We start from the raw sequence: 14,329 nt of genomic DNA on the forward strand, positions 1-14,329 counted from the left end.
AGATTTTTCTACGGTCATGGCTTCTGCCGCGGTAAGGCGAGGCTATAGGGAATTGTCAAAGATCACAAACTTTGGTCGGCCAAGTCACAGATTAGGGTCAACTGCAGTGTTGTATTCAAGCCCATCACAAGTCCAGTCAAAAATCCTTTCACAAGTCCAGTCACAAGTCCCTACACAAGTCCAGTCACAAGTCCCTTCACAAGTCCAGTCACAAGTCCCTTCACAAGTCCCTTCACAAGTCCAGTCACAAGTCCCTTCACAAGTCCCTTCAAAAGGCCAGTCCTGAGAACATGGTGAACAATAACAAAGAATGCTTTTGTCACAGCTCATTTGAAAAGCTTGTGCATTGGCTTAAGACTGAGTGACTGGTGATGGACTTACAGGGACTCGTGATGGACTTACAGGGATTTGCAGGGACTCGTGATGGACTTACAGGGATTTGCAGGGACTCGTGATGGACTTACAGGGATTTGCAGGGGCTTGTGATGGACTCAAATACAACACTGTTCAGCTCATGGGCACACATCAAAAAGCATCCCCCATGGGAGACTTTTGACATGCTAAGTGGTGGCAGATATACCCTGTCCAACGTGATCAGTCAGGAGATTCACTGTAGTTTCCATTTATAATGAGCAAGTGAGTATTAGCGACTTAAACAGATATTTAAAAAACACATCCAGGCAAATAAAACAAAACACTGATGACATTCTGCCTATATCGTGGTCACAAGAACACCACGTCATGTTGAGTCAACAATTGGTTAAGTTTTCTGAACTTGGTCGGGGGGGGGGGGAATGAAGGGGACGCATAAGGACAAACCGGAGACGCTGCCTTTTCCGGCACTTTTTCTCAAAGAGGCAAGTAAACTCAAAGGGTCTGTGGTCGGGGCCGGTATTCCAGTTGTGTTCTTTGGTAGGATGCCCCTGAGGACAAGTGGTAATGGACACATGCAGCAAGGTATGAGACGGAGAGAACCCCCCTGCTTTGTGTTGGTCATTGTCTCGTAGGAATCTGGGGAATTCCTTTCAGACATCTTAGGGGGATGTGTTAAGTAACAATAGTCTGAAATGTGTATAGGGATTGGACATGTTGGGGGGGGGACCCCTCGGTCTCATTTCTTGTTGGGTATAGTAATGGAATGAACAGTGTTGTCGACTTTACCAGACCTTCACGAGACTATCCACAAGACCAGGCACAAGACCATCCACAGCACTACAGTCACAAGTAACAGTCTCAACAATGACAAAGGAATGCTTTTGTCGTAGTTCATTTGAACAGCTTGTAACTTGAATTCAGACTGGATGAAGGTCTTATGTTGGTCTCGTGATGGTCTTAAAAGGTCTCGACTATATAACACTGATAGACAAAGAGCTCTGTAACTCAAGGACCAATTGCTGTTGAAGAACAATGTACATGTAAAATGAATGCACCTTTATTATCCAGGAGGACTTGAGTACAACGTCCGTCCCCGGGCAGCTGACACTTATATAGTGCCCCCGGTGGTCCAGGAAGGGAAGGCTGATGTTTCGAGGTGCTATTGGGCGCTCCGACTAAAACCCTTCCATTATAAATGGACAACATAAAGAATTTTTACAAGCATTCCCGTGGCTTTTGCATGGTGTAATATGGTGATGTACCAATGATGACAACATTTAAATTAGTTAGACACTTGGACAAGAGGTTTCCAGCCACGCCTACAGACAAACAAACATGGGGAGTGTGAACAAATGGTTTGAACCGAGACAATTTTGGTGCAAGTGGTGGCAGGATGAAAACAGGTACAGCTGCGCATACAAGAGAAGACCTCAAGACAAAACTGACGGGAGGTCTGGCAACTAGACCAATTGCGCCCACTAAATCACATGACCTATTGTGGTATCAATGAATGTTTTGTGTGTTACGGTACACCATCCAACACATCAGTAGTCTGAGTAAGGTACCTAACGTTGGCTTGATTTTTGGTACATGATCCTTGTGAAACACTGTGCTTTTGGTGGACACCGCATTGGTTGATATCGAATACCCATTACTGGCCACATGACTTCAAAGCGGGCGCAATTGGTCTATTCAGTGGGGACACTGCTGATCCTTGGGATGGGGCATACATTTTCAGACGTGAAAAATTGAGACACTTCAAGGTTCGTTTGGTGAAATTACTATGACTTCATCAAAATCACTAATGTGACAATACCCAAAATTAAGCCTGGCAAAATAAAAACCTGGTGCCCCTCCAAGTCACTTTTTTGAAGAGATGCACACCCCCAACAAGGGATACATTCCCCAATCTGATAGATCAGGACGGATTTCATTTCAAACAAAATGGAAGACTTACCAGCTGTCCCCGATGCCCTTGCCGCTGTGATGTCCAAGCACTGTCAGCCCAAACATCGATCCCTCCGGTCCCTGGAAAGTTCTCACGTCACGGACTTCAGAGTTGACATTGAAAGCCAAGACCGGAATCCACGCAGCCCCGATTAGACCCAAGGCCACCACGGCCAAAACCAAGCCCTTCATGTCTTGAGCAAAATCCCAAACACTGTCAGTGTCCGTTTAGCGTCAAACGAAAGCAGCTTGTTGTAATCCCAAAAAAAAAACCAAAAAAAGGAGCTGGCTGATCTATTGTAACTGAATTGTAACAGATGCACAAGGGGAAAGTCATCCACAGGTCACACACGGCATTGCCAATGGGCCTCGCTTGCTTGGATCACCTTCAGACGGAGAAATGGTGTCCGGATTAAGAAGACCAAGAGCGCAACAAGGAAACCAACTATTTATCACCCAGGTTAATACAGATATAAGGGAAGTGCACTGGAGCCAATTCCTGATACGTTAATACAACCCCAATACTAGATTACAAACTTTCTACAATGTAAAAGTTCTGGGGCAATATAACAATACACACTTCCTCCACAGCTATCGATCACTGGGAAAGGTGAACCGACCAATCAAAAATGACCAGGAATGAATAGGGCAGAAATCAAGCTTGCTTGCCAGCATCAGGTTTCACTCAGTCACTGTTTTTTTTTTCTTATCTTGGGGAGAGAAGCGGTGAATAAACATTTTCACACATAACTGGAGCACTTTGTGATTCGGGTTTGCTCAATGTTGACAAATGAATGCTATCAAAGCTTGGCAAGTTTTACGTACATGAAGTAATTGCATGAGTCAGGCCCATTATAACCACCAACTCCATGGTCACGAGTACTGTTTAGCACATGGCCACCCTGACACCACGCCATGTATTGGCCAAGAACGGCCACACAAAATGAGTATTTGTACAAAGCTTGGCCTACTGTGATCTTATAAATTCATAAACCATGGCAACAACTCCAGATCGAGGAATTAAAGTGAAGTTCACTACACAATATCAGACACGCTGAAAAAAGTAATGATTCTGTACTCCTTTCAACAGAGTGAGGCAATTATTTATAGAAACAGTCCCAGGAGAAATACAGGTATTATAAAGGAATGTCATTTACAGAGTCTGGGATTCAAATCTGACCAATATGACTGAGTATTGATACTTTGGCTGCATCCGAATCTGTTGTCTAGAGCTAGGTCTAGGTCTTCCCTCCATTGGAAATGTGTGTAGACGCTTAGAAAATAGACCTAGCCGTAGCTCTGGAAGCCCGTTTCGGACACGGCCTTAGTCAATAAAACTGCAGACATTCCAGTGGCACATTACGAGAATTTAACAAAGTCAACCAGAAAGTTAAGAACAGAATACTGGGGTGTTTGTATGCTATTAGGGCAAAACGGCACACAAAGAGCACCGACCGACGCTGAGATTCCTCACCTTCACTGCTGCAGCACCGCAAGTGATTCACAGACCAAAATTGCCATCCACGAAACCTTAGCCTTAAGGAGTATTGGATGTGGTTGACACAAATCACCCACGCAATAAAGTAACTCCTCTGAAAGATGAAGGTCCACGGAACATGGATCAACATCAAAACCATTTTATGGAAGTTGCCATCGCACGGATGTCCCCCCAAATCAAGCCCTACAATGAGGATGTGGTGTAGAGGTTTTGAGCATGAGGGTAATATTTTCCAAGAGATCCGGACTACAGCATGTCAACTCACTTCCGGAGCCGACGAACATAATGAAAATTAAAAAAAAATTCATTCCAGAAAGAAAAATACAGCTTCAACCACTGCACTGCACTGAAAACCTGTGACAGGTTTCATTGAACAATTCAAATCAAACTGCTCATCTGGGAACTTCCGATGTGTTTTCCAGATCCAGTCAGCATGGCTGATGATGTCAACAGATTGAGTAGTGCATTGTGCTTCCTTGAACCATGCTGGCTGCAGGGTCGGTCACAGGGGGCACATATACACCCTCCCCCTTCCCCAGGTCCGTGCTGGCTTTCTCATCAATCATGGAGGGCCACATGTTACATAGGATCTGGGACAACTTGAATTTCTAGACTGGTTCTCAGTCCCTACAGTTGTCCTTTGGGCTACCAAAACTTATCAATTTGGGTCAGGACAATTCAAACGTAACTTTCTTCTAAGTTGACATCTTGGCCACTTTTTAAAAGCAATTTCAGCTTCTTCTTTGATTTGACCTTTGTCCAGAGCTCTAAAATCAGTTCCAAACACTGTTGTAACTGAACGACGCCACTTAGGAATTGGGCTTCACAACTGAGAATCTTGAAAACCCCTGATTCAACAAAGTTTAAATTGTTCAGGCATGAAGTTGTGAAAGTTTTAGAGCAGTTCTTCCCGAAGCCATTGGATTCCAGTAATAACCATGATGGGAATTTCCCCAAAGAGGCCGACAAGGCCCCATTCCACTGCAACCTGTTCTATTTCAAGCTCTCTGAAACCAAATGCCAAACATGGCTTTGATCTCAGATCATGACATGTCACTGTTCTCACCTTTCTACTTTTAACATCCTGTGCAAGTGAACAGAGTTTTGACGAAGGGAAGTCAGACATGCATCCCAGGGCATCCTTATAATATTCCAGTGTAACATGCGCTGACTTTTCTGGGGTTTTTGCTTTGTTTTGTTTCCCTTCTTTACACTCAAATTTGCCACATGCACAATGCCCCATTGCATGACCATAAACAGACAGCATGGGGTGGAAATCGGATGCCACTGGTGCCCAGGGCACAATAGAGTGCACTTCAGATACTCTGGATCCAGCGTTGCATTTGAGTCCGTTCCAAGTCCCTCCACTCCAGGTCCACCACGTCATCCAGTCTGGAGCCAGGTCATACGCCATTCAAATCAACTGTGACAGAGGCAACTCCTTTGGGCATTTTTCACGCAGTTGCTTGGGACTGGCCTTGCGCATGGATTTGCATCCGGACTTGTGATGGACCCGACTATGTATACAAGCCTGTCTGGTAACCCCGCTTACATCGAGAAAAAACTCCAGGGTTGACAACTGTTTAATGACGAAAATCTTGTTCTTTTCTTCACAAACCTATCAACTCAATTCGGAATCCCTCTTAACAACACTTCATCACATCAAGTGATACACAAAAACATCCAAACCCATCATGACAGAGTACAATTAAATATGGTTCTGCTTTCCCACTCACATGCAAAGCTTATGCAGCAGACAAAAAAGACACTTGAGTAAGAAAAAACCTTACAATTTGGGGGAAAGGTATGTAATGTGAGGACATCCTGGAATGGAAAAGTGCACAAAACCAATGGCAGTCATTGCCAAAAAGTACATGTATGAACAAATGAGGAATAATGGATTTTACACAAGCATGAAGATGTCATGTCAGAATATCACAACGGCCAACAAACACAAAAACCACTTTGGCATCAAATCAGCAAAGTGTCTCCAACAACAAAAGGGGGCTCTGACATACAAATCCCAGGGTCATGCTCAAACACTTAAAGCAAACACTTAAAGATAACGGAAAAGACCTAGGATAAACAGGAGGACAGGAAACAAGACCAAGACTTCCTCTTAAACTTCGAGAGTTATCTTCACAAAAAAGTTCATTCCGTTCAAAGGAACCACACAAGTCCAAATTGTTTATCTAGGTTTTTTTTATTGTTTTAGTAAAAAAACAAAAGCAACAATGCTTAAAATATTCGTCTTACACAAAAATATGACAGATGGGTTACATCGTTATCAAAGAAAGTTGCATATAAAGTTTACATTCGGCTATAAAAGCACAATTACAAACACATATAGATCCAGATCATTTTTTCGAGATGTTTAAATTTGTTACTCGCTGCTCTTTTTTTGCACATAATTTAGTCTTTACCAGAAAATAAACCGATTGGACATTCTCATCACATCATGGGAAATGAATGGCAAACGAGCCATGCATTTTATGCACGGACCTATGGTGGGAGAGAACCAGGCCACCACGAAGTAAGTTTGTTTTAAGAATTGTTTCCTATTTATTAAGTACCTGTTCTTCCAGTCTCAGATGCACGCACAGTGTCCAAGAAATATTTTTGGTGTAACAAATAACTTCTCATACGCTCACAAACTTGCCCTTAGATGTCTTAAAAAGGGCATCATTGATCATTCACTGAAGTCTGTACAATGATCTTGATTGGTCAATGCAGGAGGAATGAGCTTCAAATCTTTTTTCTGATTGGCCAATACTAGCTCATTCACATTTGCGATCTTGGTTCCAAGACATAAACTGGTGTTCACGAAAGGGATTTCCAAATTTCCTTGTTTTTTTTAGAAATCTTTCAAATTCGGTTGTTGTTTTTTTTCAATTTGAATATTCAAAATGTTCAATGTAAGAACCAGGTCAAGAGAGATTGGCTTAATGTTTAGGAACATTCAATAAGGTAGAGACAAGTTGATGGATTGTGCATGTAGGTAAAGTGTACAATGCCTCATGCATTGCTTGTCTGACAGACTCTCCATGATACATTGGAGATTACAAAAGGCTTATTTCCTTGTATCGAAGCATGGATGATTTCACTGTGTGTTAGTGGCAAAACCAATTCTTGTTGAGACAAAGTTCTGGAATGTGAAACCATTCTGAGTCATTCAGCTTTCTGACAGCGCAATTCTGTACAAATATTTATACAATTGTAACGGTTAAGAAAGCAATGAAACTATTAGACCAAAACTTGACAAATGACTGGATATCAATTTAGCTGTGCTATGATATCAATAAAGCTATGCTAGGAGTTTAACAAAATATGCCTATTTCTAACCGGTTCCACGGAACAGGAAAGAAATGAATATGCAAATCAAGGAAAACCCAGATATTTGACAAATATTTCACAAGGTGAAAAGGAATTGTGGTCCCTTCTCTATCTTTTGTCTTTTGTTGCTGTCGTTGAAAAAATTTACCTGTAAGGACAGACCAATGGTCACATTTTCACTTCACTGATCTGTGCATCACAATGACGTTAAAAGAAAATCACATCCTCCTCACATCTCATGGCATTCAAAGTAGGAAACTGGGTCAACCCGTGCACCTTTCAAAAAGTTTGAACATTCTCGCTTTTCCACCCTGTAAAAGGGTCCAGCTTCAGCCTGTGACCTAGTTGATTATTCTCTCATTCTGACCAAAACTGCCATGAACTAGTTCATGATTTTGCTCGTAAAAAAAACTAGATTCAGGGCACTCCTTCCAAAACAGCGTCATGCTCAAATCTGATTTTTCGATGTGATCTATGCAACTTCCTCTCACATTTGTAAGGATTCATTTGCTCCAAAAGTACCGGTACATCAAGATTACAAACAATTTTTTTTCAATGGTCTGGCATCCTGACTTGATTACAGCACCAACATAGGGCATAATTCAGGCATTTTGAGGGCAATCAAAATTGCTCCAGGCCTGAATACAACCCAGGCATTATAAAAATATCCTGCACCAAATGTATATCAGTACATATAACAGGAACACAACCAAAAGCTGACAAACTATGGCTCTTGTTCTTTCTTTCAAAATCTCTGATTTTTCTTCAGTGGTTGAAATTAGGTGTTAAATTGAAAACTTTACCACTTTGTGAAATACTATAAGAATTATGCTGTTCCTTTAACTATATGATACAGCGCCATGCTATGCTGGTCTACAGTCTTTGGGCCATTTCACAAATGCTCTCTAGCACCCAATCTAAAGCGGAACACACTTTCAAAGCCCTGCTTCAGTCAACGCAAAAGCTCAGCTAACTGTAGCAGAAAAATATTTTGCTTAAGCTAAATTTCAAGGCTCGGACGTGCTAATGGCTGAGCACATGCACAGAGACATCCGTCACGACATCACTGATTTGTGCAAGTAGTTTTTTCCTCCGGGGTTAAGCTGGATTTACACGTGGCTACGCTTACTGCCGAACAGTCGGCGACACGGACAGGGGCTTTGTTAGCATAAAACTGGCTGCAAGCCAAAAAGGTGGGTCTTAATCGTAATCACTGACGACAATAACACATCTTCATATACATGAACAGCATACTATATTACACACTACAGATGCTAACACTCTCCCAAATACATGTACAATACATAGCGTAATAGTGTCATTGTGGAGTCCGACACCATTCAAGTCATAAGCTACTTCAAGCAAGCATTAACAGACCGTGTTCTCGATCACTGTTCAGTCATCTTCTACGAGTCGTGACTGGACTCGTAAACAGCTTCATGTAGCTATTTACTTACAGCCCTGGGCTTGTGTTGGACTCAACAACAGCAGAGTATAACACATTACAACATTTAATACAGTGTCCAACATTTAATCATGTACTGTCAACACGCCCACACATCACAGAAATGTTACAGAACCAGATAAAATTTCTCTCTCTTTTTTTTCCGCGGGTATAAAAATGAAGGAAAAACCACCTTCCACACCCTGTTTGTCAGGTTTCCATTGCCTATCCTTGCATGCATAGATGAAAGTGTCCTAAGGCACGTCTTGGTGACACTGCAAAAACAACACTGATTTTCTGTGTTCATGGAAGTGTTTAACAACACTTATTATTAACCTTGTAACAGCAGCATTCTTTAAGAGCCAATCAAGCTTCAAAGTGGCTCTTTGTTCCCTGACTTATTCCCCAGCTTGCCCCGATCGGAGATTGAGGGTGCAGAAAGACTGCTTCCCCCCCTCCCCCCGCCCACAATCCTAGTGCCTGTAAATCCCATGATACAAAATGTGATGGAAGACTTGGTGGGAGTCGTGGCCATTTCAGTGACTGAAGCGCACCATGGCACACATGTACAAAGTGCATAGTACGGAAAAATGTACAGTCCCTGACATTAGTTTGCCAGAATCCCGGCAGGTGTGACAACACATCAGGTGTCACATTACACCTCACATTTCGTGTCACTTTGAGTTACCGTACGCTACGTAAGAGAGAAAGCGTTGAGTGTCACCACATGCCACACACATAACATGACATCAATGTGACATGCTGCAGGTCATTGCACGTCACATCATGTGCTGTGCAACGCCACCTGACACACAACGCCTCGTCAATGTCGCATACAAGCCCCGTGCCTGAACCTCAACAAGCCACAAGAGCAAAAGTTGTTCTCTCGAATCATGAAGTTCGTTGCACTTCAGCTGAATCTGATAAGCACGGCAGAATTTTGTCTTTCACTTCCTTCTTCACATTAAATTTGTTGATCTATTTATCAAGCATAATCGCAAATGCCAGTTTCTGGTAACTTACTTTCAGCATGGCTCAAGGTCAACACTGGCAAAAACCAGAGTGCTGCCTTTCCAACGTTGAAACATTCACTATGTCTTTCGTTCATATTTGAGAGCGTATATATGTACCGGTAAATTTTCCTGGATTCCCCGGGGTTTGGTTAGGCAGGAGAGGGTGTGTGTGTGTGTGTGTGTGTGGGGAGGAAGGATTTAATGGCTACACGGACAGTAATCATAGCTGGAAGACACAGCAGATCTTAAATAATTTCAAACTAGTTTTGTAACAAGAACAGAGTCATTACACAACACTACATCTGTACTTCAAATAAAAAAAAAACCTATTCCTTCTGCTGTGGAATGGCTATACATGTACAAATACGAGCTAACTGCTACATTACAAATGGAGGCTCTCGATACACAAAGTCCAAAGCTACAGAGAGTTAAAAATGAAATTTAAGCCAATAAATACATAAGCTACTAAAACAAATGAAATTAGAATTCTCTCTCTACATGTACAAGAACTCGCATTTTTGACTTTTTTTACATCAGCAAAGTTATTAGAATCAAATTGTACAAAGCAATTTTAAGCCCGATGATAAACACACACATTATCACACCTTGGAGGAGATTCAATGCGCAAATTACGGCTTTGCAAACTGTTCACAAAGAATTTTTGATTCCATGCCACATTCAAGGAATTGGGGGTTTTGATTTTTTTGTTTTTCTGAATGCGCTTGCCAAGGGTTCCTTGCAAAGAGTCATTGTAATCGAGTAACGGTATCGTGCCTGGGGTACCAACACCACAACTGAGCATTTTTACGAACAGTTTTGTGATATCTTGCTTTTAAGAGTCAGTCTTTTCGGGCCAGGACTTCACACGGGGCGGATTCACAGTGGGAGAATACCTTTGACATGTGGGTTCTGGCGTGGGTTCTGACGTGGTGTTTGATTTTGGTAAAAACTAAAGAATCTGGTAATCAATTTTTTTTTTGGAAGTTTGAACGACCGGATTTGAAATTATCTGGTTTCTCCGTCACTAGCGTTAACATTACTGACTCTGTACACTTTTACAAGCCAAGTCTTCTAGTTTCTACTCATATGCACAGCTTCGGATTTCAGCATTTTTTTATGCAACACTTCCTTCACCAAATGTAATTACATCCGAGGAGCAAATATCTCAAGCAAGAAATGCAGGGGTCGATTTCACGCCCAACTAAGCATGGCCAAAGTTACCGTGTAAAAGCAAGGGCGCCATCTATGTGGTGTTCACATGAGACAAACGCCGAATTTTTCAAACATTGAGCGAATTCAAAACGCTAATACTCTGACTTTGTATTGATTCCGTTCGTGATTCATTTTCATGTGACTTTTTTTTTCTTTTAGAGTTAGGGACTTCCAAGTCTTGAAACTGACAGTCACTTTCCATTGGAAATATAAAGTGAATATAGCCTTTCATCTTTCTCCATGATCCTGGAGCTGTCTAGAGTTTTTCGTGCGCTTTTGCCCCGATAAAGTCAAACTTCTCTGTTGAATGCAACTCATGATCAACAATCGAGTCAGGAACAAACTAAACTCAGTTTTATTTTCAATTTGCCATAGAAAAACAGAACCCTGCATTTCATATCCATCGGTGAGAGGAAACGCAGCTTTTAGTGAAACACTGACAGACAAGATTTGTGTTTCATCTGGCGTGTTTGTTGTGGAGCCATTCGGGAGGATCAGAAACTGGAGTTCCACCGCAATTGTTGGAATTACTTGGAAACAAATACATGCAACAGCCTCCTTTTGACGATTCGGTTTACATTTCAATTTCTCATTTACCTTTTTGTACCAATAAAAAAATTGCATTCGAAGTTCCTCAAACGAGAAATTTGTTAGAATTGCTGTTAAAGAGATTAGAAAAACCTTGACAACAACGCGTCGAAAAAAACAAAATTAACAGTTGTGAGACGAGGAAAAAGGGAAGTTACTTGCCGTACAGTGGGTTCTTGTACGTGGACGTGGAAGGTTTGTAAATTGGGTTTTCACTCTGCAGAGAAAATAAACACAAACGGCAAAACTCATCAGATATGAAGGAACAGTTTTATGAACTGTAGGTATTAATCCTTTTAAAATCTATCTTCAGTTTGCCACATTCGAAAAACGTAACCAAACTAAAAAACTGTGGACAACTGCCTCATCTGCGGGGCAAAAAAAGAAATGTCAACTTGAAATGACTGGAACTTTTGATAGAAGTTGGAATGACATGTCGTTCGCTGCTGATAAATTTGCCAACACGTACAGCTGATTGAATTTAAAATGGGTAACGTCACTGTAACGGCAAACGTTTTGTACGACGTACATTTTCGTACGAAATACAGTTTGCGAGTGAACTTTAGTTCTAATGATAGGTACAAGCTGGTTAAAATGATTTGGACACAAAGTTGGTCAACTTTTGCCCGGCAGAGATTGGCTCAGTACATCATTATGACAGATGAAAAGACCTCTTGCAGTTGGTACTCGGACAGTGGCGCGTCCACTCTCGGGAATGAAAGTGCCAACAGTTTTAAGAAAACAGTGCTAACCAACTTTCTTTAAAGGAGGGGCGAGGATTCTTTTATGTTTGAAAAATATTAGACAGTCCGTTTTGCCTCCCCCCGACCCAAACCCGGACGCGCCAGCGCAGCCAGTGCGCAACTCACAACCGCGGCGCGGCCGACTCACCTGGTCCCATTTGGCCTGCGCCCGGTCCTTCTCAAAGCGGGCAAACTCCCGCGTGTCGTGGATGTAGGTCAGGAGTCGCCAGATCAGGAGGAGGATCAGGCCGATGATGATGATGCCCACCACGATGCCGATGATGATGAACTCCACCTTGACCGGCACGGGGCACACTGTCAGAGGAGGCATTGAGGTCACAAGGTTACAAAGGTCAAAGGCCACAAACTGGAGTCCAAAGTGTGGAGCTTACTGGTCACAAGATTCTTTATCAAGAATACAATGACTAGACATTCCAATGTAGACAAAAATATAATTTATAATCAGTGCTCTGAACAGTGTAATTGCCGAGCTTTCGGTAACTGGGTGCCTTCATCGGGACAAGCAGATTCAGTTCCAATAACCGCTTTCTTCCTGTAAATCTTTCTCGGTCACGTTTTCTGAGGTAAACTGTGGCTTATCGTCAGTACAAAAGCAAAATACTGCAAACATCACAACTAACTGCTGAATGAAAAAATGGCCCTCTTCAAAAGTCCTGGGGCAAGTGTAAATCGTTATTTTCACCTGATGCTTGATTAAATGTTTTCCCTGTTTGTATTTTGTTGTTTTGTTTGTATTGTCTGGTTTGTTTCTTGTAATGGCATGCCTGACACAGGCTTTGTTTTCAAGGCTTCGCTACCTCTAGTGGCTCATTATCTCGTTAGCACTTGCATTTTGCCGCGAGGAGGAAATAAATAAAACTGAATTGAAATTGAATTGAATTTTTGAGACAAAACCTGCCACCAAACGAGAGTGATATTTCTGCCAACTTTGGCTGCTGGTACAAATAGTATGGCAATGTGGAAGGGCTCTGTGGTCAACAGAACGACTCCCCTCATTAGCTAACTTAACAGCGGGGGGGGGTGTTCAACAGGTGCCTACCGGGCTCTTTCTGCACGATCAAGATGAACGATCTGTTCTGTAAGGTCTGGTAGGTGAAGAGCACAGAGCAGCCGTCTTCGTTGTGGTACAGGCACCGTTCTGAGTTCTCGTCTGCGATGGACAAAAAAGGAAGACAAGTCTGGGCTGAAATTTTTTTTCTAAATTTACACCGCTTCATGTGAGGAGGCTAACCCTGCCCCGTAGATCAGAGGTTTGTGGAAGCACAAAAGGAGACGGCTGTCTTTTAAAGTGGAGCACATCAGGGCCCAATTTCAGGGCGCTGCTTACTGCAGAATTCCACACTTACGATCTCCATTCTGCGCTAACCACGCAAGCGGACAAATTCTGCGCTAATCCTTTAAGCACAGAATCCTTAGTTACAGGATGCACGCATGTGCGCAAGCCAAAAATCCTTGCTAACCTGTGAAATACGTTCGGCTTAAGCGCAGATTTTCTGCTGCGGTAAGCGCCGATACAAGACAATTGTACCAATGCAATTCAAACATCGTTGACAACGTGAGATATTTAGCGTTGTATGAAAAAAAATTGCTGCATCAGAAGGGAAAGGTCACTTACGCCCAGATATGGAAATACTTCAGTGTGATCAGTCAATCACATATTCTTTTATTAATGCTTTCTTATTTATTCTTTACTTAGCAATGTAGTAAAAGTCTGCGATTAGTAACTGAATCATCGCACAGAGCAACCTGAAACTCATCGTGCAGATGAAACGATCATGCCTAACATAATCACCACAATCTAAGGAAAAAAGAGGGGGGGGTTAGAGTAGAACCCTGCACCACCGGAAATCTGACCTGTTGGCAACTCGTCGACGGGGATGACTGGGTAGGGACAGCGGTCACACTGCTCCTGGCTCAAGCCCCGGCCAAACTGCTTGCATTCCACACAGTCTTCGTTCACCTCACATTTACCGGGGCAAGCCTGGGACAAGGTGAAACCAGAACAAAGGATAAGACAGCAATTTTCCATGGGCAATTCTAGGACAGAGGTGAATATTTCATGTAACTTACTTTTCTAGAACACAGGATTTTATTTTTTCCTGAGCCAAAACCACATCCTCTTGTATTGCTAGGGATAGCCAAAAGTGGCTAGTGT

The 14,329-nt window shown here is 42.4% G+C and overlaps 2 protein-coding genes across 3 annotated transcripts in view; both read right to left on the bottom strand.

Annotated features, from left to right (window-relative positions):
• LOC110973432 (integrin alpha-9-like) overlaps nucleotides 1-5,874 on the bottom strand; it is a 26,574-nt gene extending 20,700 nt beyond the window's left edge. The window contains exons 1-2 of the mRNA XM_022224275.2: nucleotides 2,333-5,874; nucleotides 1,431-1,558 (exon numbers count right to left, since the gene is read on the bottom strand). Coding sequence (XP_022079967.2) covers nucleotides 1,431-1,558; nucleotides 2,333-2,514 — 310 coding nt within the window. The 5' untranslated portion in view covers nucleotides 2,515-5,874. The remainder of the gene's footprint in view (nucleotides 1-1,430; nucleotides 1,559-2,332) is intronic.
• A 130-nt stretch (nucleotides 5,875-6,004) lies between these two features.
• Nucleotides 6,005-14,329, bottom strand: part of LOC110973352 (integrin beta-1-A-like) — a 36,463-nt gene continuing 28,138 nt past the window's right edge. For both annotated transcript variants that reach the window (XM_022224089.2, XM_022224090.2), the window contains exons 21-24: nucleotides 14,029-14,155; nucleotides 13,214-13,324; nucleotides 12,302-12,468; nucleotides 6,005-11,627 (exon numbers count right to left, since the gene is read on the bottom strand). In XM_022224089.2, coding sequence (XP_022079781.2) covers nucleotides 11,565-11,627; nucleotides 12,302-12,468; nucleotides 13,214-13,324; nucleotides 14,029-14,155 — 468 coding nt within the window. In that variant the 3' untranslated portion in view covers nucleotides 6,005-11,564. The remainder of the gene's footprint in view (nucleotides 11,628-12,301; nucleotides 12,469-13,213; nucleotides 13,325-14,028; nucleotides 14,156-14,329) is intronic.

The sequence above is a fragment of the Acanthaster planci genome, linkage group LG17 (assembly GCF_054643075.1).
Source record: "Acanthaster planci isolate LZ-2023a linkage group LG17, COTS_SCS, whole genome shotgun sequence".
In the NCBI taxonomy this organism is placed as follows: domain Eukaryota; kingdom Metazoa; phylum Echinodermata; class Asteroidea; order Valvatida; family Acanthasteridae; genus Acanthaster; species Acanthaster planci.